The sequence below is a fragment of the Equus caballus genome, chromosome 5 (assembly GCF_041296265.1).
Source record: "Equus caballus isolate H_3958 breed thoroughbred chromosome 5, TB-T2T, whole genome shotgun sequence".
In the NCBI taxonomy this organism is placed as follows: Eukaryota; Metazoa; Chordata; class Mammalia; order Perissodactyla; family Equidae; genus Equus; species Equus caballus.
In genome coordinates, this window is record NC_091688.1 from 40,521,071 (window position 1) to 40,546,490 (window position 25,420).

A 25,420-nucleotide genomic window follows, 5' to 3' on the forward strand; every position below is an offset into this window, starting at 1 on the left:
GGAGGCTGAGGAGGCCAGAGAGGAGGCATGATCAGGAAGATGTATGCAGCTTCCTAGGAAAGCCACGTGGGGGCTCCAGAGCAGGGGGGAGGAGGTAGGGGCCTCTCACCCCGATGCTGGCTTGGTGGTAGGGTAATGAGGGAGGAAGGGAGGAGGAAGACTGGTGAGGCTGGGGAGAGGGCTCTGAAGGTGAAGAGTCACTTGGGGACAAGGGAGAGGTCTTTACGTAGAAGAACTCAGACAGGACACCCAGTACCTGGGCTGTCCTGGGTCCCCAGGGTTGTCCTAGCCTGTGTCACCACCCACACCCTCCCAGGAACAGTCTGTGACACTCTCAGCCATCCTTGCCTCCACTCCAAGCAGCAGTGTCAGAGTGGACTTTGCAGTGGGGAGACACCTTGTCACCTTGTTTGAGAGCATTTATGTGGCTGGGGAAGCTGGTCTCTTTCCCACTGAAGAGCCTCTGCCTTTTCCCACATTCTCTGACCTACGAATGGCTTGCGTTAGGGTTGTTTTGTGATGAGACCTGGCTAGACCAAAAAACTCCTAAACTTCTCCCCCCTCCCCAAGCCCCCATTCCAGAGTTGAACCATGCTAGGTCCCAGACACCAGTACAAATAGCCACAAAAATCCCACCTCTTCACCGTGAGTAAAAATCCAGAACCCAGCCCTGTACATAGGAAGGTCCCTTGGGGCTGGGAAGAGAACTGGAGGAAACGCCTCATGTTGAGGGGCCAGACTCTGGCATGTGTGTCTGTGTCTAGATTTTGCCACCCAAGTGTCTGTATAGCCCCTTGTCCCTTGTACATGCTCCCATGCGTGCACCCACTCCCAGGCTATCTTATCCTCAGAGAGAACCTCTTCACATGGCCACTCTCCTCAGGTGTAAGGGGCAGGGTGGACAGGAGGTCTCTGAGGCTCTCCCAGCCCTGCCAGCTGGGGCCCTGGGGCCCACCTAGAAAAGCTGTCTCGAGAGAGCAGACAAGGGTGGTTGGCAGAGAGCAGCACAGACCACTTTTGGGGAGCTCTTGTTTATTTAGGAATTCCATGGCAGTGGTCTTCTGCCGTCTTCTCAGGTCCCCCCCATCTTTGTGAAGCAGGAGGGAGGATAGAGGGGTCAGTGAACCTGGGACAGGTGTTCAGCGAGGCTAGACTTTAGACTGTCACTGTGGTCTGAAAGCAGATTCTGATGCTGGGCCTGCCCTGGGAGCCCCACTGGGAAGTGTGCGGGCTTTCTCACGTCGTCTCAGAAATGGGGGCTTCAGTTCCTCTTGCTGCAGGAGTAGTTAAGCAGCCCTCGGTTTAAACAGCAGGTGTTTTCGGGTGACCCTAGGTATATAAACAAAACCCCATTGAACACGTGAGTGTTAAGTTGTTCACTGTTTACAGTCCTTGGCCCCAGTTCAAGTTCCTGCTCGGGGTGACCTGGCTATGGTAATGTCTTGGGTAAGGGACAGCCCTGGCTCCTTCTTGACACTGGCAGCAGAGTTCTGGCTGTGGTCACTCTAGGGGCAGACCGAATGGGCTGCCAGGTGGCGTGTGGGCCATGTTTCTGCTGGCCCCAGTGGGGCAGGCCTCCAGGTAGATAGGGCTGGAGTGCGGTGCGAAGTGCGGGCCTGAGAGCTGAGTCTCTACCATTGGCTCGCTGAGGGATGTCGGCAAGGCACCGCTGTTCTGGGCTTGGCTTCCTTGTTTGTAAAATGAGGGTTGGAAATAGCTGGTCCTAGGGGCCCCTTTCTGCCCTTGCTCCGCTTTTAAATAGAAGCATCTCAAAACTCCTGGCTAACGTTGTTAGGAGACCAGATCTTTTGGATATTAACTGTGTGCCAGACACTGTTCTACATGCTTCATGTGTATTAACTCACTCAGTCCTCACAACAGCTGTGGGATGCAGGCAGGATTATTGCCCCCAGTTTATAGACACAGAGTAAGCAGCTCGCCCACGGTCACATGACCTGTAAGTGGGGTAGCCAGGAAGTTTGACCTCATCGCTCGTGCCCTTCACCTGATTGTTCTGTTGCACAGACATTGCTGTCCTCCTTGCATAAAGACAGAGGTGGGGCGGATGACCCTTGAGTCAGAGCGTGGTGGGAGCGGGTTGGGGTGACTGGAGGCCTGCTCATGCCCTCAGCACCGCAGCCCGGTCCCCTGCCCTGTGTTCCTCAGGGAAGACATTTTCTAATCTCTCCCAAACAGGATGCAACATGAAACATAACAGTGCTGTGTAAATTGTGAAACGTCTCATGGTTCTGTTTGTTCTGTGACAGTGCAAACATCACAGTTTCTTCATTAAGACAGAAATTTTAGAAAATAATGAGCGCCACCTCATGGGGAAACTTGCCAGCACCTTGGCCAGCTGTGCTGCAGGCTCGTTCCCCTCGCTGCGCCTCTGTTCTTGCAGACACTTCTCGAACCCCTGCTGCTGCTTAGTTTACGTGCTGACAGGCTTCAGGAGACTCGGGCACTTGGCAGAAGGTGGAGTGGTAGTCACAGTAATTTGCTTCGGGTGCCCCATTCCCCTGCCATTTACCAGGATTCCCCTCTGTCTCAGAAAGGTACTTGAAGGCCTGGTAGTTGACAAGATGACAGTTAGACATATATCAGACCTTCCCTACTTACCATTTTCCCTTTCTTTTTTTTTTAAATCAACATTCTAAAAGTGATACCTACACATGGTGAAAAAAAAATTATTTTATTTTATTATTTATATTACTTTAAATAAAATTAATTTATTTATTTTAAAAAACCACCTCTGTTTTCATCCTGTTAAAAACAGCACCTCATGGTTATTACGGTTTGCTTTTCTTTAACTATGAGTGCCATCTTAGCTGAATTTGTATGTGTTTAATTATTCACATCTGTCAGCTGCGCCCCCCCATCTCTCTGGCCCTCCTGGAGGTGGCTCCCCACAGGAGCCTCAGTCCCCTCCCTCCCACTGCAGGAGGCTCACCCTCGCTTTCCCCCCACCCCCTGCAGATTACCAGTTGACCAGTGCAGAGCTCTCCTCCTTACCAGCCTTCAGTTCGCCCGGGGGGCTGTCGCTAGGCAATGTCACCGCCTGGCAACAGCCGCAACAGCCCCAGCAGCCACCACAGCCGCAGCCTCCGCAGCCCCAGCCGCAGCCGCAGCCCCAGCCGCCCCAGCAGCCGCAGCAGCCACCTCAGCAGCAGCCCCACCTGGTCCCCGTGTCTCTCAGCAACCTAATGTGAGTTCTTGGGGGATACCGTGTGAGTAAGTGGGAAGGGGAGGGGCCTCTAGAGATCGGATCCCTTCGAAGTTGTCTGTCATTGGTGGATAGTATGTGAGGCACCAAGTGGCAGCTCTGGAGTCCCCTGTACAGACCTGGGAGACCCACCCTGAGCCCCTCTCAGCCAGCCCTGGGTGGGGGTCGGGGTGGGGGGCCCCGGACTGCAGAAGATGACATGGGATAGAAAGAGAACTAATACGACTTATTTCTCCTCTCTTCCCTTCACTTGGCCCTCTCTCTTCTGATCTCTCTGTCTTCATCCACTTGTCTCTCCCCTCCCCCCTCACCCCATCCTCCTCCTTCTCATTCTCTGTCCTCTCTCATTCTCTGTCTTGTGACCTCCCATCACTTTTTGTCACTCACCTCCTCTGTTTCTGTCCCCTGTACCCCACTCCATCCCCATCTTCTGTCTCCAGCCCGGGCAGCCCCCTGCCGCATGTGGGTGCTGCTCTCACGGTCACCACCCACCCCCACATCAGCATCAAGTCGGAACCAGTGTCCCCAAGCCGTGAGCGCAGCCCTGCGCCTCCCCCTCCAGCTGTGTTCCCAGCCACCCGCCCTGAGCCTGGCGATGGTCTCAGCAGCCCGGCTGGGGGCTCCTATGAGACGGGGGACCGGGATGATGGACGGGGGGACTTCGGGCCCACACTGGGCCTGCTGCGCCCAGCCCCAGAGCCTGAGGCTGAGGGCTCAGCTGTGAAGAGGATGCGGCTCGATACCTGGGTACTGTAGCATCACCCCTCCTGTCTGCCGTTGTCTGCTGCACCCAGGGACTGCCCCGAATGCCCCCAGCCTGTCTTATCTCCCACCTAAGAGGCCTTGTGGCCAGCTAGCCCTTCCATCAGCACTTTTGAGGCAGCACCGACACCCTTTACCCTGCCAAAGGCCCATCTCCTACCTTCCCTCCAGCATCAGTCCTTCTGCTCGATGACCTCCTCCCTCAGGGCTGGCCCTGCCACTAGAATCCTGGCCCTACGGGAGAGGGGAGTGGGGGGCACACACCCAATAGCCTGGGCCACCCCCTCACATCCCCTTCTCCATCTCCTCTCTTCACAGACATTAAAGTGACGATTCCCACTCCCCTCCTCTCAGCCTCCCTGATGAAGAGTTGACAATCTCACCGCCCACCCCTCCCTGTCCTGGGCTCCTCCCGCTCGACCCCCACTTCCTTTCTTGTGCTCCGTGTCCTGTTGACGGTTACATTTGTGTATAATTATTATTATTATATTATTATTATTATATTTTTTTTAATTTGGATTCTCGCTTTGGAGAGGGGGATACTCCCCTCTCCTCTTTCTGCACCCCCTGCCATTGTCACTGGCTGGGGGGCTGTTTTTTGCGGGAAGGGAGGGACACTTTGCACGTTGTACACATATGCTGCAGGAGGGGGTGGGGGGCCCAATGGGCCTTTGGGAAAGGACAGGTGCCGAGCCCTGCATGCGGAGCCCTCCCACCCCATCCCCCTGATAGAGAGAAATAACCAAAAAAACTACCAAACAACAAAAACCCCTTACAATAGACTGAAACCCCAAAGTCGGCTTGGCGGGTGGGTTTGTGTTTCAGGGGGAAAGTGAGGCAGAGGTTCTGGAAAGGGTCTCTGCTTCTGGGCTGTTCCTGTGGCCACAGGCACATGGGGCAGAATACCCAAGCCTGGCCCCCAAATGCCCCTGCATACACACAACACACTCTCAGTGATTCTCATGTAAGCTGCACCCCAAGGTGTCGGGGTGCTGGCTGAGCTTTTGGGCTGGGAAGGCTGGCTGGGAGTCTGAGACTGGGGGTAGGGGTTTGAGGTGGGGGCCTCTCTGAAGCACATTTGGAGAGAAAGACAGCCATGAGGAGAGGGCTGAGCAGGGGCAAAGGACTGGGGAAAGGGGTGAACTGGGACCCCTCCCTCCCCCAGCATTTTCTCTAAGATATACAGTGCAATATCTCCCCTTCCCTCAGTTGACACCAGCCGTGTAAAGCTGGCCACAAAGTGCAGGGAGAACCTGGGAGAGGAACTCCAGTGAGGTGGCTCAGCCCCAGACGGCCTTGGGCACCCTGGGTGCCTGAGGATGGGAACCCCTGCATCCAGGGGCAAGTGTGAGTGAGGGGACTTGCTCTTCCTTGCACGTGCACATCCCCAGAGGAGTGGACGCTGGGATGGTGTGTGAGGGTGGGAGAGGGGATGGAGGAGGTTTGCAGAAGGCCTGCCTCCCTTCTCTCCTCCTTGGCCCCTCTCCCCAGCCCTCCTCCCAGCTCCTTCCGCTCCTGACCCCACCTCTCTGCTCTTGGCGCCCTCATTGTCTCGCTACCTCCTGTCCCACCACCCCCAGGCCGCATCCCACCTTCCCTCTTGGCTACTGTAATTGTAAATAGCAACCTTTGGAAAACGTTAGCAGTGTAACAGTCCAGGAAACTGTTTTTTTGTTGTTGTTGTATTGATATGAAATGAGATTCTATTTTTGTCAAAGTATATTGTAATAATAATGACTCAAACGGCCTGTACTGTACAGACGAGATTCTTCTGCTGTTGTTCTTGCTCCCCTCCCCTCCACGAGTCCACCCCTCTCTGCTGCCTCCCCAGTAGGGGTGGCCGAAGCATGGGGTCCTGAGACCTTGGGCTGGATCACAGATCAAACTGGAGGGGGAAGGCCCCCAGCCCATGATCTACTACCAACCCCCCGCCCTAAGGGGCCTGGGGTGACATGGGCAGGCAGACTGGGGTCTGCCCCACTCCTTCACAGAAGCCCAGCTCCTCTGCCCAAGGGGTGCAGCGCTCCCTTGAGGTTTCCTCCTGGTGGGAAAGTAGAGTTAGACAAGGCCTGGTTTTGTGGTAGGTGACTGTCTTTGCCCGCCTCCTTGACCCAGCCAATTGCAGTATTTCGACACTTGAAGCAGGGAAGGAACCAGAAGCAGAGGGGTGTGTGTGACCGCACATGTACCTGAGTGTGTTCACGAGGGCATCTGGTATTGGTGTGTCTGAGTGTACTTTTGTATTTATGTGTGTGAGAGGTTGCATAGGTGTATCTTTGTGTGTCTCTGAGCCCATTTGGGCGTATACGTGAATCTTTGTGTGAATTCAGCTCTGAGGGCATGTGTGTGTGTGTGCACGTGCGTGCGTGCACGTGCATGCAACTGGGTGTGTGTTTACAGAGGGACAGGTGGCTGTTGCAGCCACACAGCCCTGGCTTCCAGCTCCATAGCCCTCCTTCCTGAGCCCTGCTCCCTTCTCCCCTGCTCCTTTGCCTGTCCTCACCCTCAGCTCGGATTTGTTGATACTGCAGTTAGCGGGGATCTGGCTCTTGGCCTCTTTGCTTCTCCCTACAGCCCTGCCTGTCCCAAAGCTCCACACACAATTGTCCAGTCGGTCCTCACACCTTCTCACAAGGTTCCCTTTCCTGGAGTACGCTCTTCCCCCACCCCAGTCCTGCTGTCAGGGTGAACTCAAGTTCCTCTTCCTCCCTGAAGCTTGGTCCTCGCCTGGGCAGTGATCCTTCTTTGCTCACAGCTTAACCCCCTGCTGATTGGGCACACAGCATGTCCAGTCTTCCTGAACGTTCCTAGAGGGAGTTTCAAGAATCGATGAGACTTGATCAGGGCCTCAAAAGGAGCCAGGGTGCAGTCTTGTGCATGCATGCATCCCAGAGCCTTGCCCAGTGCCTAGCACAGAGTTGGCACTCAATAAATGCTGAACGGGTGAATGGTTGAATGATAGGTGCTCAATAAACATTGAATGATTGGCCTTCTCTTCTTAGGCTACTCCTGCCATCAGTCTGCCCACCTGTCTAGGCTGGACTTGGCCACCATTAAACACGGGGTTGGGGTGAGGGCCCTTGCAGTTCACGGTGCAATATTCACCAGTTTTGCCCTCTGCCTTGTAGGGGCAAACCTGGCTTTAGATTACCATGTGTGGATGTGTGTCTCTTCTTCTCTATCCCTGGGACAGGCGGTGGTCTGTGAATGAATATGTGACATTTCTGCAATTCAGTATCCCAAGGTTTCTCTGGGGGGTAGGGGCTCCTGGCCGGCCAGATGAATGGGTCCCTGGGAACCCAGACCTCAAGCAGGACTTCGTTTGTTCTTCCTCTCACAAGCCAAATTTGCCTCCACCCACTCCTTCCTCTGAAGAACTGGGCATTTGCCAAAGTAATCACTGGAGTCATCCAACGCCCCTCCCATCCACAGGTTTCCCACAGCTTTCAGGGACAGTGGGCAAGAGGACCCCCCCCACCCCCCCACGAATGGAACACACCGTTTCCCCTCCCCACAGCAGTGCACTCAATGCAGCGAGACTGACCCCTGACCTTTACCCAGCCCTCCCCACCTTGGACAGGAAGGAAGTAATGCACCTTCTCTTGCTGATTATTTATTTGTTTGGAGAGACAGAAATGATGTAAAAGTGTATCTAGAAATATCTATATCTATATATTTTTAACTGACTCTTTGAAATCCCCTGGGGTTGGGGGGGGGGTGAATTTAGGCTTTCATGGAGAGGAGGAGACAGGGAGCCTGGGAACTCCTCGTCCCCCCTCTGCCACCTCTCTCCACCCCCTAAGCAGTTGTAGAAGGAATGGGATTTGTATGGGGGGAGGGGGCTGGAATGTTATACGGAGAATCTGGATTCTCTCAGATGTCTTCCCCATTCAGGTCCCAGAGGGAGGGGGGAGCGGTAGGGGGGACAGGCCATGGAGATGCCCCACCCCCAAACCCGACAATCACCCACACTCCTGGGGCTCCTCCTGGGTCCTGGGCAGGGCGAGTCCAAGTGTGTGGCTGTTGATTTGTTTTCAATATTTCTTTTCGTGCTGTATGGTGATGCTTTCTTAGTATTCTACACAATAAGAAAAGACAAAGTCCTCGAGATTCTTATGAGTTTTGTTTGAAAACTCTTTCACTATATTTGTTGTAAAGAGGTTTACTATTAAAAGAAAAAGAATACACGTTTCTGATACTTCGGCTTGGGTTCTGGTTTCTTTGGTGCGGTCGGTCAGCTGAGGGGGAGAAAGAAGGACGGCGTGGCCCTGCCACTGTGTGAGCTCGGAGCTTCCCCTCAGCAGGAAAGAAGGCAGTTAGCCTGCGGTGGGGGGCGTTTCAAGGTGTCTGAGGTGGGGTTTTCAGGTGAGAGTATCTTCCAGGTGCTCTGTCAGAAGCAGAGGCAGCCCCAGACTAAGGAGAATTGTCTGGTTAGAAGCCATAGGAGGGATTCTGAAACACAAGAAAAACAAATCCCACCCAAGGCCAGGTCAGGAACAGGACGGTGTGCGGTGCGGGCAGTAGGATGGTAGAGGCCCTGCAACTACTGAATACTTTGCCGCAGCAGCAGCTCACCCAGGCGCCATGTCAGGCACAGATGGAGTCCACCTCCACGGCCCCCACAGAGTTTGCTCCAGCAGGGGCCTCTGCCCTTCCCCTCCCTTTTGAAGCCATTTGACAGTACCAAGGGGCCTCTCCCTGCTCTCCTCACATCCCAAAGGGCGCCCCCACCCGGTGCCCTTCTGCAGGGGCTGGCGCCTCTTACTCCCGCCTCCCCACACCCTGCACAGCTGTGCTGTGGGGCAGAGGCAGGGGCTGTGGACGGAAGAGCCCAGGGCTTGGCTCACTACTGACAGGATCTGGCCACTTCTCTGTACCAGGCCCGTGCCAGGTGCTGTAGAGGCAAAGATGGAGCGTGAGGGGCCCATATACAGTGGCAGAGACAGGCCTACAGATTCCCAAATCTACCTCCTACGGTTAATGCCTTGGTTGCTGCAAGAACACACGGGAGTCAGGTAAGTCACACAGTGTCTTCGTGCCTTGGGCTCCTCATCTGCAAAATGCAGCGATCCGTACCAGTCCTGCCTCCCTCTCAGGGTCATTGCAGACTTTACCTCCCTTCTCCCTGAGCTGGAGAAGAGACGCAAGATGAGCTGAGCAGGAAGGAGTTAAGAAGATACTATACTCCAGATGAGGCTCCCCTGCTGGCTGCCTGTGGTAGCAGCTTCCAAGATAGCCTCTAATTACGCCAACCTGGTCCTCATGCCCTTGCATAGTCGTCTCCCACATTGACTTATGGTTGGTATACGTGACCAATAAAATACAGAAGTGATGACTTGTGATTTCTGAGGCTAAGTCGTGGCTTGCATCTCTCTATCTTTCCCATCATTTGCTCTGGGGATGCTAGATGCCATGTCGTGGGACACTTAGGCAGCTCTGTGGGGAAGCCGACATGAGAAAGAACTGAGGCCTCCTGCCAACAGCCATTTGAGTGAGGTCCTCTTCTCCTCTGTCTTTAGAGTTCCCAAGTTTCCCCAGACACTGCTACAGGTGAGAGCCCACTGGTAGCTTGTAAACTGATTCAGGTCAGCCATGCCCATGAGGTGACCAGAACAGCCCTGACCTAACATCCAAATCCTGAGCCAAACCGCTGTCCTTTGTACGTCTCATATCTGCTCCTCAGACTGTTTGGCCTGCCCCTCGTTCTCTATGGGCATCGCCCCCTGATGTCCTGGGGAGGCATTACTATTCCCCTCAAGTATTTCCTGTTCTTTTCCCCTTCCTGGACACATAGAAGACTATTTCCCAGTCCCTGTGTAGTCAAGTGAGGTCACTGGACTAATTCTGGCCAATAGTCTGTAACGGGAAGTAATGTGTGTCACTTCCAAAATAAAGCCAGTACATGATTCTCCAAGTGCTCTTTCCCTGCTGTGGGAACTGTGGAAGCACATCAGAGCAGCCCAGGTTGCTGAGCTGCCTTAAGGTGTTGCCCAGCATCACAGTGGACTTCATGTGAATAGAAAAGAAACGTGTGGGGCTGGCCCCGTGGCCAAGTGGTTGAGTTCTCGTGCCCTGCTTTGGCAGCCCAGGGTTTTGCCACTTTGAGTCCTGGGCGCGGACATGGCACTGCTCATCAGGCCATGCTGAGGCAGCATCCCACATGCCACAACTAGAAAGACCCACAACTAAAAATACACAACTATGTACCAGGGGGCTTTGGGAGAAAAAGGAAAAATAAAAACTCTGTAGAAAAGAAACGTGTTGTGTTAAGCCACAGAGATTTTGGTATTGTGTCTGCAATATAACCTATCCTATCCTGAATGGTGGAGTATCCATTCACACTTGGACAATCTTGAAGCCCCATGTACTGCAAACCGCCTGTGGTGAGGTACAAAGATCTCTGGACTTGACATCACCCAGAACTGATTCAACTCCTAGTTCTGCCACTTACCAGCTGTGTGGCCTTGGGTAGTCACAATCTCCCCGAGCCACCGGTTCATTGACTGTAGCAGCTAACAGCTCCCTGTTTTCTCTAACCCCTGCCTTTCCCTTCTCCAGTCCATCCTCCTATCTTTGGCGCAGCTCTGGTCATCTGTATACCTCAGGGTTCTCCGCTGCCCACCATATAAAGTCCAAACTCCTCGGCCTGGCTCCCGGGGCCTTCAAAGAACCAACACAACACTTCTTTTCCAGACGTAGTCCATGCATCCCTGCTGCACATCCCTGGGACTCGAGGCTAGCCGGGCAGCCCACTCCATTCCTTTACAGAGCCTTTGTATCTTTGCTTATGCCATCCTTCTGTCTGAAATGCAGCAAACACGTATTAAGCACTGACTGTGTGTGAAACCCTTTGTCAGGCACTAAGGATATGGAGAGGAGAGAGACAGCTCTCAGCAACTCTCACTCTACTGGGGACAAGAGCCAAGGGAACCAACAGTCAAGTTGTAACACTTGAGTCAGCAGTCTGTGTTAAAACATAGGAAGGATATGAGTGGGCTGTGGGATCAGAAACAAGGCACAGCCAAATCCAAGCTGGGGGAGATCAGGGGAGGCTTCTTCGAGGAAGCGTTTGAGCTGGATTGAAGACGTGTATGAGTTACCTGCACAAATGACAGCAGGGAAGGCATTCCTGATAGCAGGAACAGCATACAAGGTGTGAAGAAAGAATGGTGCATTCAGGAAATCTAATACCGTGGTGCAAGTCAAAGGAAAAGCAGATAAAGCTGAAGAGGGAGGCAGAAGCCTCATTGGGAAGGGCCTTGATTGCCATAATTTGGACTTTATTCTGCAGAAGATATTTGGTCATCAAAGGATTTTAAGTAGAGGAGGGACTTGATCAGATTTGCACTTCAGAAAGCTCCCGCCAGTTCAAGCTCCCTGACAGCAGTGCTGAGAACCAGTTGGAAGGAATGCAAAATTGAGGCTCAGTCAGGGTCCTTTACAAGTGAGAGGATGAATTTAGTAGATATTTAAAAGGAAGAATAACAGGACTTAGAAATTGCCTGGTGAGGGGAGAGGAGGAAAGAAAGGGAAGAGAGTCAATGACTCCCAAATTTGTGCTTGGACTACTGATGGATGTGGTTCCAGACAGGGCCACCAGGTATGTCCGAAGGAGAGAAGTTTGATTTCAGACGAACTGAGTTGGAGGTGTACATGGAAGCCACTGTACGGTACTGAAAGATGGTCATCCTGTTCAGGCCAGCAGAGAGAAAGGTAGGGAGAAGGTTTCTCTGAAGAGGAAAGCCATTCACAGTGTCAGTCACCATGAAGAAGTCCTCAGGAAGTGGGAACTCCAAGGACACGGAGGAAGGCTGAAGGGCCAGGCAATAAGAGCCTCGAATAGAGGGCCCCCAGCTACATATGGGTAGTGGTGTGTAGGTTAGATGAACCAGAAATGTATTTCCTATCTGTGATCTCCTAACTTTACTAAAGCCTTGCCTGACTCACTAGTCTGGTGCTAACCTTGAACAAGGGAAAGCTCATTGGTGCATTATCTGGGGCATCAAAGGTGGGGAAGGGTGCTTTGTTTCGCATGGGTAATAGCAGCGTTGGGCATGGTGGTCAGGGGTATGGGTGCCTTAAGAAGTTCCGGTTCTAAAGGCCAGACACCCAGTGCAACCCTAGAGGTCGTTGGTTTTCTTTCGATAAGGGAAGATGACACTTCTTTACTAAGTACCTGGAGGATATTTAGGAGGAACTACCTGGTAGGCAGCTGCATGGATGAAGCTGGGGCTCAGGACGAGACCTAGGCCAGAGAAGATGAGAGTAGACTTGTGAAACATCAGCCTAGACAGTACCTTAACCTCTCCATGTCTCAGTCACTTAATATGTAAAATGGGTTTCTATGAGATTTAAATAAATAATACATATAAATCACTTAAAACCATTCCTGACCCATAATAAGTGCTCCATAAGTGTTAGTTATTATTTTTATTACTGCTACTTGTCAAAGACATGAAAACAGATGAGCTGACTTGGGTAAGAAGAGGTCTATGGGCAAAAAGCTGCTCTACACCCCTATTTCTGTCTTTGAAACCTTTCCTATCATTCAAGGTTCCACTCCTTCAACTTTCTCCCCAAAAAACTTTTCCTGATTTCCCATTCTACCCAGCTGGCTATGTTACTCTTCTCAGATGAGATGTGTTAGGAATCTGTCCCTTCTTTATAGCACCTACCTCATTCTACCTGAAAATGTAGATACTAGTTTCTATTTTCTCTCTACAACTGGACTGAAAGCTCCTTTAAAAAAATGCACTGCCTTATCCATTTTTTTGTGTCTGGCTCAGTGCCTGGCACACAGTATGTGTTCAGTCAGACTAAAATGAGATCATGCATGTGAAAGTACACTTGTAAGCTGTGGAGTGCTACAAACCCCAAGGATTTTTTTTTTTTTCTTCAAGGGTGTGATGACTTTCTGCAGCTTCTCTTCTACTTTCCAGCTCCAGGACCAGCTCCTGAAGGAGCGCCAGATCCAATGAGGCTGAGGAGTGTGGGCTCCAGTTTCCTAGGCTTAGCTATCAGTCCACTGAAGAATGAGCACCCACTGGGCTCCTACCCCCAAAGAGATGGCTCTTGGCAGGCAGGAAGCAAAGGGTGGTATCTGATCGTTCCAGCCAAGAAGCAGGCCAGGCCAGTTCCCTGTAACTCATGTTCTTCTGACTCACCGCTCAGTCCCATGGGCTGAGTAACTTTTCCAGCCTTGTGATTGTGGAAACTTGTTTCAGGAACAGCTAGCGGATGTGAAAGGGACATAAGGCGACCCCACCCCAGGCTCCCAAGTGGCTGCTACTGGAGCCCATATAGGCTGCTTGTTTCTGTTCGCAGCCTTAAATCACTGTGTCACTGCCCGGCCAAGAGGCACGAGCAGCCCTCTGCCCTATTCCACAGTTAGTAAACCCAAGGCCCAAAAGTAAAAGGCAGCTCTCGGGTTCTCTCCACAGCGCCTCCCGCAGTCCCCAGTTAGGACTAGCTCAGATCAGCCTGGGGGCCTAGGATTTATTGCTTCCAGTTGGCTTGATTTGCATTTGCCACCCTTTGCTTTGTACTCCTGTCCACGTGTTTACAGCTCTCAAGCCTCGCTCGGGCAGTTTGGTTTCTCTTAAAGTGCGGTCCCCGCCTTCGCAGCGTGGCGGCCCAGAGTCACTCCTCTTTACTGCACATCAGCAGCCACGTGCCCAATAAAAGCTGGTGACGACGCCGCGGGTCCAAAGGAGGAAGGGAAGGGCCCCGCCTGCTGGGTGTCACGCGCCCGCCAGGCCCCCGCCCCCACGTGACCTCGGCGCTAGTCCTCGCCCCGTCACTACCCTGGGCTGGGAGCGGAGGCTGGCGCCGGCGCCGTGACGCCCAATCCCTGCGCTGCCAGCCAGGGCCGGGCAGGGGCGACGGAGCGGTTCGGGGTTCGGGAAGAGGAAAATCTCCATCTAAGGCGAAGTGGAGAGAGAGAGGTGGAAGGCAACAAAGGCACTTGTTTAATCCGCCCCTCTAAACTGTAAGCTTCCATGGAGGCAGAGATCACCGTTCCAGAGCGCCTGGGGAGTGTCTGGCACACAGTAGGCGCTCACTGAGTTGATTGGCCACCACCCCTCGGATACTGCCGGAAGCAGCAATGACCCCACCGCCCTTTAGACCGGCCCCTTCACACCCCCATTCACCCTCCCCGCTGTGACACAGCAAATGAGGCAATCGCTCAGCAGCAGGTGAGCCAACACACCCCAGTCAACTGCCCGCGCCCAGAGAAATTCCTCACTAGGGTTCGTTCACACGGGCGTGGGTGCAGACAAAGACCCAAATCCGCCTCCAGCGCCCCCACCGTTGGGCGGGAAGTGGATCTTGAGACTCACCCCATTGGTTCTTCCAATGACGGCTGGAGTCGTCAGCCAACCGCAGCCTGGGCAAGACGCATGCGTACACAAAAGATTCAGCCCCTGTATGGGGGAAAAAAGCCCAGCGGAGCGGACCAATTTTGGCTGGGTCTCGCCGGGCCCTCTAGGAGGAGGGGCGCATGCGTGAATCTCAGCGCCTCTCCGTCCCTCTCCAACCTGAGGGAGAGACAGCGCCCTCTGGCCTCATGGCGCTTTTCCCAGACCTACAGCCTCTGTCGATGCTACGTCGGACCTGGCACTGCCTTGAGGATCCGGAAGAAAGCAAGAATCTCTGTCCCGGCCCTCGGGGACGACACGAGCGTCCCCCAGCACAACCAGAGAGCCGTTGGCCTGGATCTTTGTGCAGAGACCCCTCTGGGAGCTGTGGGCCAACAGTAACGAGAATCTTACTTTGAGGACAACGCTTCGCAGTTTACCAAGCATTATATCCATTATCTTAGGAGTTCCTCACAAAACCTCCTCCAAGTAGGTTCAAGTAAAAATCAGAGGCTCAGGAAGGCGAAGGCAGGAGGCCGAGGACGCTGCGAGGGTGGAGCCGGGACTGGAACCCAGGCCGCCCAGCTCCCCACTCAGTGCTCTTCACCGTGATGAGCTGCCTCCCTGCTCTCCAAGGAGCTTATTATGTCTGGTTGAGGTGATGACACTTAAGATATAGGAAAAGTGAAGGTACACTTTCAGCCCATTCTTTAATAGACAATGAGTGCTGGAGGCATTTAAAGCGGGGAAGATCACCTTGTGCTCTTGTGATTTGAAAAGGCTGCATGAAGAAGATGACTTCAAAGTACATACTTGGCGTGGATAAATCTTAGGAACATAATATTGAAGGAAAAAAGAAGTCCCGGAACACTACAAACATTTGAAACGATTTTTGTAAATTTCAAAAAAACAAGCAAAATTAAACAATACATTGTTTAGGTATATATGACAAAACATTTTAAAAAGCAGAGAAATGATAAACACAAAATTCATTAGTAGTAACCTTGAAGAGAGATTGGGGATGGGATGGGGAAGAACAGGCGGATGCTATTGGTAATGTTTTAGTTAATGGGTTAAATGGTAGATTTATGGGTATTTCATTATAAATATATGTGTGTGTGTGTATATATACATATAAAACAGGGGCCAGCCCCGTGGCCCAGTGGTTAAGTTCGCACGCTTTGCTTCTGTGGCCCAGGGTTTCGCAGGTTTGGATCCTGGGCATGGACATGGCAATGCTCATCAGGCCACGCTGAGGTGGCGTCCCACATAGCACAACCAGAGGCACTCACAACTGCAAAATACAACTATGTACTGGGGGGCTTTGGGGAGAATAATTTTAAAAAAAGAAGAAGATTGGCAACAGTTGTTAGGTCAGGTGCCGATCTTTAAAAAAAATAAACACATATAACAATTATTCTTTTGTGTGCATAAAATATAATTTAAAAAATAATAATGGAATCACTTCCCCCTCCAAAAATATATTACATAGTTGTAGAGAAGGGAGAAAGCCTTACTTATATTACACTTAATTTCCAGAGCATTTCTACACATTTTATCAGTCGATCCTCAGAACAACCCTTCAAGATATTATCTCCATGTTAGCAACTGAAAGTTATTTAAGGCAGTGAGTGAAGACAGGAAAGGTGGGAGTGCAGAAGGCCAGTGGGGAGCCCTGTGCAGCTGACTCTCCAGTGTGCCAAGCACTGTGCCTGGGACAGAGAACATGATCAGTGAACATTTGTTGAGTGGGTGCCTGAACTGTCTAATTACTTGGGCGTCTAGCAGTGAAACGAACTGTCCTGGAAGTAGTTGAATACCGTACACAGCAGCCGGCTGACCACTGTCAGGATCAGGAATACTACAGAAGGGATTCTCTCTCTGGGTGAAGGCTGAATAGATAACCTCTAAGGTTCTTTTCTTTTCTTTTCTTTTCTTTGAGGAAGATTAGCCCTGAGCTAACTGCTGCCAATCCTCCTCTTTTTGCTGAGGAAGGCTGGCCCTGAGCTAATATCCATGCCCATCTTCCTCTACTTTATACGTGGGATGCCTACCACAGCATGGCGTGCCAAGTGGTGCGAACTGTGCCACCAGGCTGGCCCCTCTAAGGTTCTTTTCAATTCTAAGTCTCCATGAGTTTATCAGAGGCTGAAAGAGATGTTAAGATGATAAGTCTCTCCACTGGTGTGGTAGAAATGGTCACCAAAGAAAGGCCAGGATAAAACAGACATTTTGAAGGATAAGTTAATAGGACCTATTGCCAGAATAGATATGAGGTGTGTTGTAGTTGTTGTATGTGGCTACAGGATGTTGATACAACCCAGCTGGAAGAATGGTTGTGCTACTAAGTAAGTAAAACAAGGACATTCATTTAGAAATGCCTAGGGGCCGGCCCGGTGGTGCAGCAGTTAAGTTCGCACGTTCCGCTTCTGAGTGGCCCGGGGTTCACTGGTTTGGATCCCGAGTGCAGACATGGCACCACTTGGCAAGCCACGCTGTGGCAGGTGTACCACATATAAAGTGGAGGAAGATGGGCACGGATGTTAGCTCAGGGCTAATCTTCCTCAGAAAAAAAAAAAAAAGAAAGAAAAGAAAAGAAATGCCTAGTAGGCAGTTGACAGTACAGGATAGTACTCAGGAGAAATAGGGGCTGAAGACACCCTGAAATGTAAGAGAAAGAGCACTGGAGTTTGAGTTAAGAGACCTGATTTCTAGACGTGGCCTTGCCTTTAATTAACAGTGTCACCTTGGACAAGTCACTTAATCTGTCTGAGTCTCTTTCCTCACATATTAAAGAACATATACACACAACAAGAACTAAAAAGAAGAATGTGCCCTATCCCCTTCTCAAGATCTAGTGAAATCTATTCATATAGTGAAATATACAGATATCCATCACTGGAACTTTGCTTTCCTCTGTTGTCCCATAATGTGATGTTCTTTCTCCACTATAGGACTTTTACTTTGTACACATCTGCTAGAAGTGAGTTCCTTGAGAGAAGGAATCCTATCTCACTCAAGTTTATATTCCTCCACGGTGCCTCGCACAACATAGGAACTCAGTAGATGTGTCTTGGATTGCACAGAATTGGGTGGTAAAGTAGAAAGAGCATTGTTTAATCTCTCTGAGAGTTAAAATTCCTTACTTGTAAATTAAACTAGTTAATTTTTAAAGTTCTTTTGACTTCTAGAATTCTGTTATCCAACTATGTTCTAGGGATTGAGAAGACTGAAGTATCTGATCTCTAAAATCCTTTCCAACCCCAATATTCAGTGATTCTATAATATTGAGTTGGAAGTTGTCTCATAGAAGTGATAGTTAAACAAATTCTCAGAGGGAAATTGTGTAGCAGAAGATTGAGATCAGAAGCAACACCCAGCTATCCAATACAAGAAAGAGAATCCAATGAAAGTGACATCAAAGCATCAGTCTGAGAAGAAGAGATAAAAATAACCGGGGTGACAAAATCAGACGCCTAGAGGAGCCAGGCAGATAGTGTAAATGAGTGAAGTGGTCCTGCGGTAATCGTTAGGGAGTGGGGGAGACTGGAGAGGCCATGGCCCATCTAAAGACGTCAACTGTCTCAAGTTACCAATGCTTGTGTTGCCACATCTTCCAGTTTTTAAGGTGAAGCTGGAAATCCAGGTTTTTATTTGAATTTTCATGATTTTTAAGTGTTGTCAATCAATTCAGATCATTTTAAAATTCTATGTAGGTAAAAAAAAAAACAACCCACAAACAAAAGCCAAAAAACACATCTGTAAGCCAGATTTGTTGGGCCACCAGTCTTTAACCGCTCTAGTATAGTACCAGGGAGGAACACTTTTCCCACCCTCAAATTATACATGCTTAAGTATGATTTTAGTGGAAGAGCTTCCGGTTCCTGTTCCTGTTCACAGCAGTTCTATGACATCAATCCCAACCCTGCTTGGTACCTCCAGGGATTTACCTTGTCAATAGCCCCTCGCTGTCCTGTTTCCAACTTCTCCTTTTCTACTTGCATCTTTCATTCAGTCTAACAACATGCTGAAGTCTCTGCATGTGCTAAAAACACTGCTCAACTATCCTAAAATCCCTTCTAGGTACTTTCTAGGAAGTTCTTTCTTGTTTCTTTCTCCAAGAAATTTCTTGACAGAGTCAATTGCATTTGCTATTTCTGCTCCTTCTCTTCCCATTATAATGTGGCTTCATTCCTCAACTCACAAATGTCCCACCACTCCACTGAAGCCTTTCTGACCAAGGGCAAAGGTCTCTGTTGCTAAATTAATTGAACTGCTCCAACTGGGCTAAATTCCTCAAATATCAAGGATTATGCATTTGTTTTTTTTTTAGTCTTAGCACTTAAGTGATGTTCCGTCAATGTTTATTGAATCAAAGAGGCAAGTATTTTCAAGAAAGAAAGATGGTCAGCATCATCAAACTTGCAGAAAGATCAAAGACTATGTTGGTCAAATGAAACACAATTGAATTTTAGTATAAGGGGATTATTGGTGACTTTGAGAGGGCAGCTTCAGCAGAGGATGTTGGAAGCCATATTGCTGTGGTTTATAAAGGAAAGGGCTGTGAAGCGATAACAGAGAGTATAGATTATGTATTGGAGAAGTTTGGCACTTAGAGGGAAGAAAAATCAAGCAGGAGATATTGGAGACAATAGTGCCAATTGGAGTTCTTAAGATTGAGGAAATCCTGGCATGTCTGCAGGTAAAGGAGACAAAACCAGCAGCATGGGAGATGCTGAAAGTGCTTGAGGAAGGGGCCTACTTGAGAGTGCACCATCAGAGGTGATGGGAGAGAACTGAGCAAGCAGCCAATTGAAGGGGTTGGTTGGCCTTTACAAGGAAGTGAAAAGTCTCCTCTGAAGTAGGCGGGAGGGTCAAAGGCCTGAGTCATGATTATACACGGCTCTGGAGTTGGGGAAGGGTGATATAGGAGAGCTCCTGTGCATTTTATCAACAAGATGGAAGCAAGGTTATGTCTCCAATAATGGGGTGGTGTAGCAGAACGATAGATCGTTGGCGATCTGAGAGACGTTATTCTTTTCTGGCTATGCTCCTTTTGCTCACTCTGTCTTGTTTCCCGGGGGTTCTGTCTCTGGCTGCCCTCTCTACTCCTTTTCAGGGAAGTGTCACCTACTCCTAAAGCAACTCCTAAATGCTGATGATGCTCAATCTGTATCTGTAGCTTAAACCTCTCTTGAGCTTCAGATCTATGGATCCACCTGCCTGTGTAACATATCCCCAGGATATTTCACAGGTTAAATTGAATAGGAACTCAGTATCTTCAGGACCGATGCTGTTAATTTCTCCTAAATTCCTTATCCTAGCTAATGGTCACAATGCTTTCCCAGTTGCTCAAGCCAGATACAGGATACAGATTTTCATCTCTCTCTCTCTCTCTTTCCCTCTCCCTCTCTTCTTTGTTTCTCTCTCTCTGCAAATGTATGTATGTGTGTGCGTGTGTGTGTGTGTGTATAAGTAGATATTTAAAAGAATAGCAACATACTTACATTTTATGTGTGATATTTTCTTCTTCTCTTACTGTCATGATCATTTATCATATCAATAAATACTTTTCTACATTTTTGCCTCCTACACATGTGCTGTGTTCTACTGCCTTGTTGCAAATTTTGTTTCCTTTTTTTCTATTATAAGTGGCACTGAACATATCTGTACATGTCTTTTATTTCCCTAGAACTGAAAATGGAAGGCAAAGGAGTGCGCACATTTGAAAAGCTTTTAATACATATTGCCAAATTGGCCTTCCAGAAAAATTGTACCAGGAGTATATGGTAACATTCATTTGCCTGTCCCTTTGCCAACATTGGATATTATTATTTTTAATTTTTGCTGATTTGATAAATTATATCTGACCCTTCAACTCTGAGCCCCTGTCTTTCTCCTAAATCTTTCATCACTCCCTTCTGAGCATTCCCACAACTCCCCTGGGATACACACCTTACTTGAAAGGCAGAGGAGAAGGTGGCAGCAAGTTTCTCGTAGGGGTAATTCTCAATCTTCTGCACTTTCTGGAAGCCTCTAGCCAACTTTCACTGCTCTTGTGCACAGTGGTTTCTTTTTTGTGACTCTTCAGTGTCTTCCCTTATCTCCCTCTTTTCCTAAATTCCTGTCGCTGAGAGGTTGTTTTTCCTCCCTTCTCGTTAAGGCAGACCCTCCAAAAGTGCCCCTGTCCCTAGAACCTTTGTCTTATGTCAGCACTATCTCCCATTAATAGAGTATTAATGCCTTCCCTTCTGCAACAAATACACTTAAATCTCTCCTATAGAAGGAAAAAAAAGTGTTCCATCAGCTCCTTTTACCCTCTCACACTACTATCTTATTTTCTTCTTCCTTCACCATCAAACTTCTCCAAAGAGTAATCAAGAAGTGTCTATTGGGGCCGGCCCGGTGGCATAGCGGTTAAGTTCTCGGGAACTCAAGTTTGTGTACTCCACACCTGGCACAGACCTATGCACGACTTATCAAGCGACGCTGTGGCACACGTCCTGCATATAAAGCAGAGGAAGATGGGCATGGATGTTAGCTCATGGCTAATCTTCCTCAAAAAAAAAAAAAAAGAAGAAGCATCTATTGACTCTCATGTACCTCTCCATGTTTGAGCCCCTTCTTCTTTCCTGAAATTGCAGTCTTTAAGGTCCCAAGCAACCTCAAAGCTGTATTGAAGTCTTGGTCTCCGTCCTCCTCCTTCGCTTCTTAGTAGCTTGTGATGCAGGACCGTGCCCTCCATATCCTGAGGCTGTCTTCTTCTGGCTGCGTGATTCTGCCCTCTCCTGGTTCTCCGCTCTAAGGAGCATGTCTTTGATTCCGCATGCCTTCTAAATGTTTGTGTGCCTCAAGCCTCATCTCTTCCGTCTCTCCCCTCTCTCCTTGGGTTTTCTCACCTAATTCTGTGGCTTCAATGATCTCCTTTACATTGAGGCTTCACAGCCTCTCTCTTGAATTCCAGACCCACATTATGCAGTTGCCTGTTAGACAGCTCCACCTGGATGTGATTCCTCAGCATCCACAAGTCCCAAACTGAATTTGTTAGCCAACAACCTCCCTCCCTCCCTCAACACACACACATGGGAAAACCCGCTCCTCCCGCTGTGTTTCCCATTTCAGTTAATCCATCACCCTACTTCTAGTCATCACGTTCAAAACCGTGATCTAATAGCTGCCATGTATTGAGTACCCACTGTATGCCAGGTGCTTTCCAGACATAATCAAATCAGCCATCCCGCAATAACCGTGTAAGGCCCATTTACTACTCCCATTGTTGTTATGAGGAAACTACTAGAAAGTGGTGGTATTCAATGGGTCTAGTTAGTGCTAAAGTCTCTGGTACTTTGCCACATAATCTCTTCCTGCTTCTCTGTACATATCCAGCCAGTTTCCAGGTCCTCGTATCTCTGCTTGGTCACTGAATGGTCACACGTACTGTTCTTTTTTTAAAATTTTTTTTATTGAGGATTTTTTTGAAGGGAGTAGAGAGATTATTTTTGTTGTTGTTGTTTTATTTTTTCTGCTGAGGAAGATCAGCCCTGAGCTAACATCTGTGCCAGCCTTCCTCTGTTTTGTATGTGGGTTGCCACCACAGCATGGCTGATGAGTGGTGTAGGTCCACAGCCAAGAACCAAATGCAGGCCGCTGCACCAAACTTAACCACTCCGCCACAGGGCCAGCCCCGAGGCTCTGTTCTTTTTGCCTGGAAATTAACAAACCCTCTTCAACTTTAACTGACAGATTTCATTCTCAGACATAGTTTTCATGTATCGTTACTTTTTTTTGAAGATTTTATTTTTCCTTTTTCTCCCCAAGGCCCCCAGGGACATAGTTGTATATTTTACCTGTGGGTCCTTCTAGCTGTGGCATGTGGGATGCCACCTCAGCGTGGCTTGATGAGTGATGCTGTGTCCGCGCCCAGGATCTGAACTGGCGAAACCCTGGGCCGCTGAAGCAGAGCATGCGAACTTAACCACTCAGCCATGGGGCCGGCCCCTAATGTATCACTACTTGCAAGTAAAAATCCTGGCTGCTCTTGGTGAAGCTCTAACCCTTTAGCTTGGCATCCAAGGTGCTCCACCCTCTAGGGCCAGCCTTTCATCCTACAGTGCCCTTTGTGAAGCTCATTTTCCATCTAGTGAGAACATGAGCCTTTATCTATGCCCTGCCCCCTGTATTTGTCTGTTGAAGTCCTACCCACACTTAAAGCCCAATTCGCATGCCACCTCCTCCAGAAAATCCTTTCAGATCCTCCAAGGAGTTATTTAATTCTACCTCTTCCAACCCTTACCCTTAGTAGTTTTTTGCCTTTCTTTATCTCCGAAATTTTTGTAAATGTTTGTCTCCCCTACTAGTCTCTGACATTCTCAGAGGACATGGACTATTTCTTAGCTATCTTTGTATCTCCCACATTATCCCCCTACTAAGCAGTGTCCAAAGTAGGCATGTGCTGTGTATTACTTTTAGCTTGACTGATTTGAACTAATCAAATAAACATTTGGTCCATTCTTGCTAATCCTTCAACTTCCGTATTCCAGGCTGTCAGGTAAGCTGTCGTGCTGTGTTTCTGAACTAAATTGCCTTGTAGGAGGGAGTCATTCGTGCAAGCTGGAATAGATCAGAGATACCCCTAAGAAGAGATTATTTTTTCCATTGGATTCTGACCTAAATAAATTTTGCCTACTTCCACACAGTATTCTGAGTGTTGGGTAGAAGGAAGCGATGTTCTAGGCTTTGGAGTCAGACGGATGTGGATTCAAGCCCTGGCCCCACTGCTTACTACTCCTGTGACTGGGCACACCTTGCTTAATGTCTCGGAGCCTCGGTGAGTACCTGCGCCATAGAATTGTGAGGACTCAATATAGTGCAAATGAAGTACTTAGAACAGCACCTAGAAAAGATTAAGCTTAATAAAAGTTAGGTATTGTAGTAATAGTAGGAATACATAAAATACATTCAAAATGGGTTTTAGATGTTTATACTTTTTTTTCCTGAGGAAGGTTAGCCCTGAGCTAACTGCTGCCAATCCTCCTCTTTTTGCTGAGGAAGACTGGCCCTGAGCTAACATCCGTGCACATCTTCCTCTACTTTATATGTGTGATGCCTACCACAGCATGTCTGCCAAGCGGTGCCACGTCTGCACCTGGGATCTGAACCGGTGAACCCCGGGCTGTGAAGTGGAATGTGGGAACTTAACCGCTGCCCCACCGGGCAGCCCCTGATGTTTATACTTTAATATAAATGTGCCCACCTTTCTGGAAATCCATATCAGTGCAGATTAAATGACACTGCTCCCTTGCCTCTCTTCCCAGCCTAGCTCAGCCCCTCCAACCCCTCTTTCCTTCCTTTCCTCTCCCCACTCCTCCTGTCAGGAGGAGGACATTGTCATAGCCTGGCATGGCCACCGGGAGGAGCATTTGTGCCACAGAAGGCGTTCCAACTCTGCCAGAAAAAGCGGGCCTGAGTTTCCTGGCCACATCCCTCCCCTCTGGGGCATATTTCTTGCAATGTGCTATTTTGTAATGCCACCACTGCCATCTCCCTGGGTCCTCCTTCTTCTTGCATACATGGAGCTTGCTTTCTTTCTTTTTTTTTAAGATTTTATTTTTCCTTTTTCTCCCCAAAGCCCCCTGGTACATAGTTGTATATTTTTAGCTGTGGGTCCTTCTAGTTGTGGCATGTGGGATGCTGCCTCAGCGTGGCTTGATGAGCGATGCCATGTCTGCGCCCAGGATCTGAACCAGCAAAACGCTGGGCCACCAAAGAGGAGCACGTGAACGTAACCACTCGGCCACAGGGCCGGCCCTACATGGGGCACTCTAGTTCTACGTTTCCATTCTCTTCTTTCAGACAGTCTGCTCTAAAGGAATGGACCCTGAGTGGGAGCCGGGAGACCTGTCTGTGCCTCACCCAGCTTTGCTGCTAGTTAGCTACATCCCTGTCCTTTAGCTGCTTGACTTTCTTTAGCATCAGTTTCCTCACATGTGAAATGAGGAGACTAACACCTGCCCAGTGAGCCTCACTAGGTTGCTGTAAAAATTAAATATCCTGACATATATTGATCATATTTACTAACTATAAGGTGCCAAACGTTGTACCTTTGTTTAGTCTCGTGCTGTGTCATTTCTCCCTTCCGCTGTCTCTTCAATGGACACTCTTCACTCCCATCAACCCTGTGCCTCAGGCTGGAAACTCATTGTTAGAAGGGATTACAGTGCATCTCATCTCTGCTTTTGCTAACACAAAGGAATGAGATTGAACCATAGGAAGAAGGGTTGGAATTGAAGTTGTCTGGAACATTTAGAGGAGAAAGACTGGAGCCTCTTTTAACAGGGAGGAGAGGGCAGAAAGGGAACTGTCTAGAGCAGCATGAAAGCAGGGACACCTAGAAACACGTGGAGGGATGGAGTGACTTGCTCTATAATCGGCCAGAGAGAAGGCTTAGTATCTTTGCCTAAAGATTAAGTGAATCAGTGAATGAAAGAATGAATGTATAAATGAATCTGAAGGAGTGACTGACTGAATGAAATATGGTCCTTCCCTAGGGTAAGATATTTTAAGGTTTGGGGACACTAGGTGGCAGCACAAGGCAACAAACCAAGACGTGAGCGCCTCTTCCTGGCTGCTCCAAAAGAAGGGGCACTTCACTGCATCGCCCTGGCTTTAAGCCCGTCTTCCCTTTCTCTGCATATGTTCTTTCAAATGATGACACTCTCTCTAATGGTAAAGACGCTGAAGCAGGCAGGGAAGAGAAAACCTGGGGACAGCCAAATACATATTGCCTAGGGTTGTTTTCAGATAGGCCCTGGGAGCCCCTGAGAGCTGGAGTTTTCCAGCTCTTAACAGGGTATAAGAAAGGGAAAATGTGGAACACTGCATGAGGAATCTGGATTAGGTTAAGGAGGCATTTAGATAGGACTCCCTAATCTAGACTGGGGAAAGAAATGGTGGCAGAAATCTTTAAAAAAAAAAAATTAATGGTACCCTGAGAAAGTTACTGCCTCATCCATTCCTACCTTGAGACATCTTGGACATCTCCCTTCCGATTTCTCCACAGATAGAGAGCCCACAGCCT

The 25,420-nt window shown here is 49.3% G+C and overlaps 1 protein-coding gene and 1 long non-coding RNA gene across 8 annotated transcripts in view; one reads left to right on the forward strand and one right to left on the reverse strand.

The window, feature by feature from the left end:
- The window catches only part of MEF2D (myocyte enhancer factor 2D), a 33,198-nt gene extending 25,015 nt beyond the window's left edge, over positions 1 to 8,183 (forward strand). For all 7 annotated transcript variants that reach the window (XM_023640998.2, XM_023641001.2, XM_023641000.2 and 4 more), the window contains 3 exons: positions 2,977 to 3,205; positions 3,664 to 3,970; positions 4,304 to 8,183. In XM_023640998.2, the coding sequence (XP_023496766.1) occupies positions 2,977 to 3,205; positions 3,664 to 3,970; positions 4,304 to 4,315 (548 nt within the window). In that variant the 3' untranslated portion in view covers positions 4,316 to 8,183. The remainder of the gene's footprint in view (positions 1 to 2,976; positions 3,206 to 3,663; positions 3,971 to 4,303) is intronic.
- LOC111773510 (uncharacterized) lies at positions 1,016 to 14,584 on the reverse strand. The gene is made up of 3 exons (XR_011438691.1): positions 14,326 to 14,584; positions 2,348 to 2,567; positions 1,016 to 1,329 (listed from the first exon to the last, which is right to left on the reverse strand). It is a non-coding gene; the product is annotated as an uncharacterized lncRNA (long non-coding RNA).
- Positions 14,585 to 25,420: the final 10,836 nt, after the last annotated feature.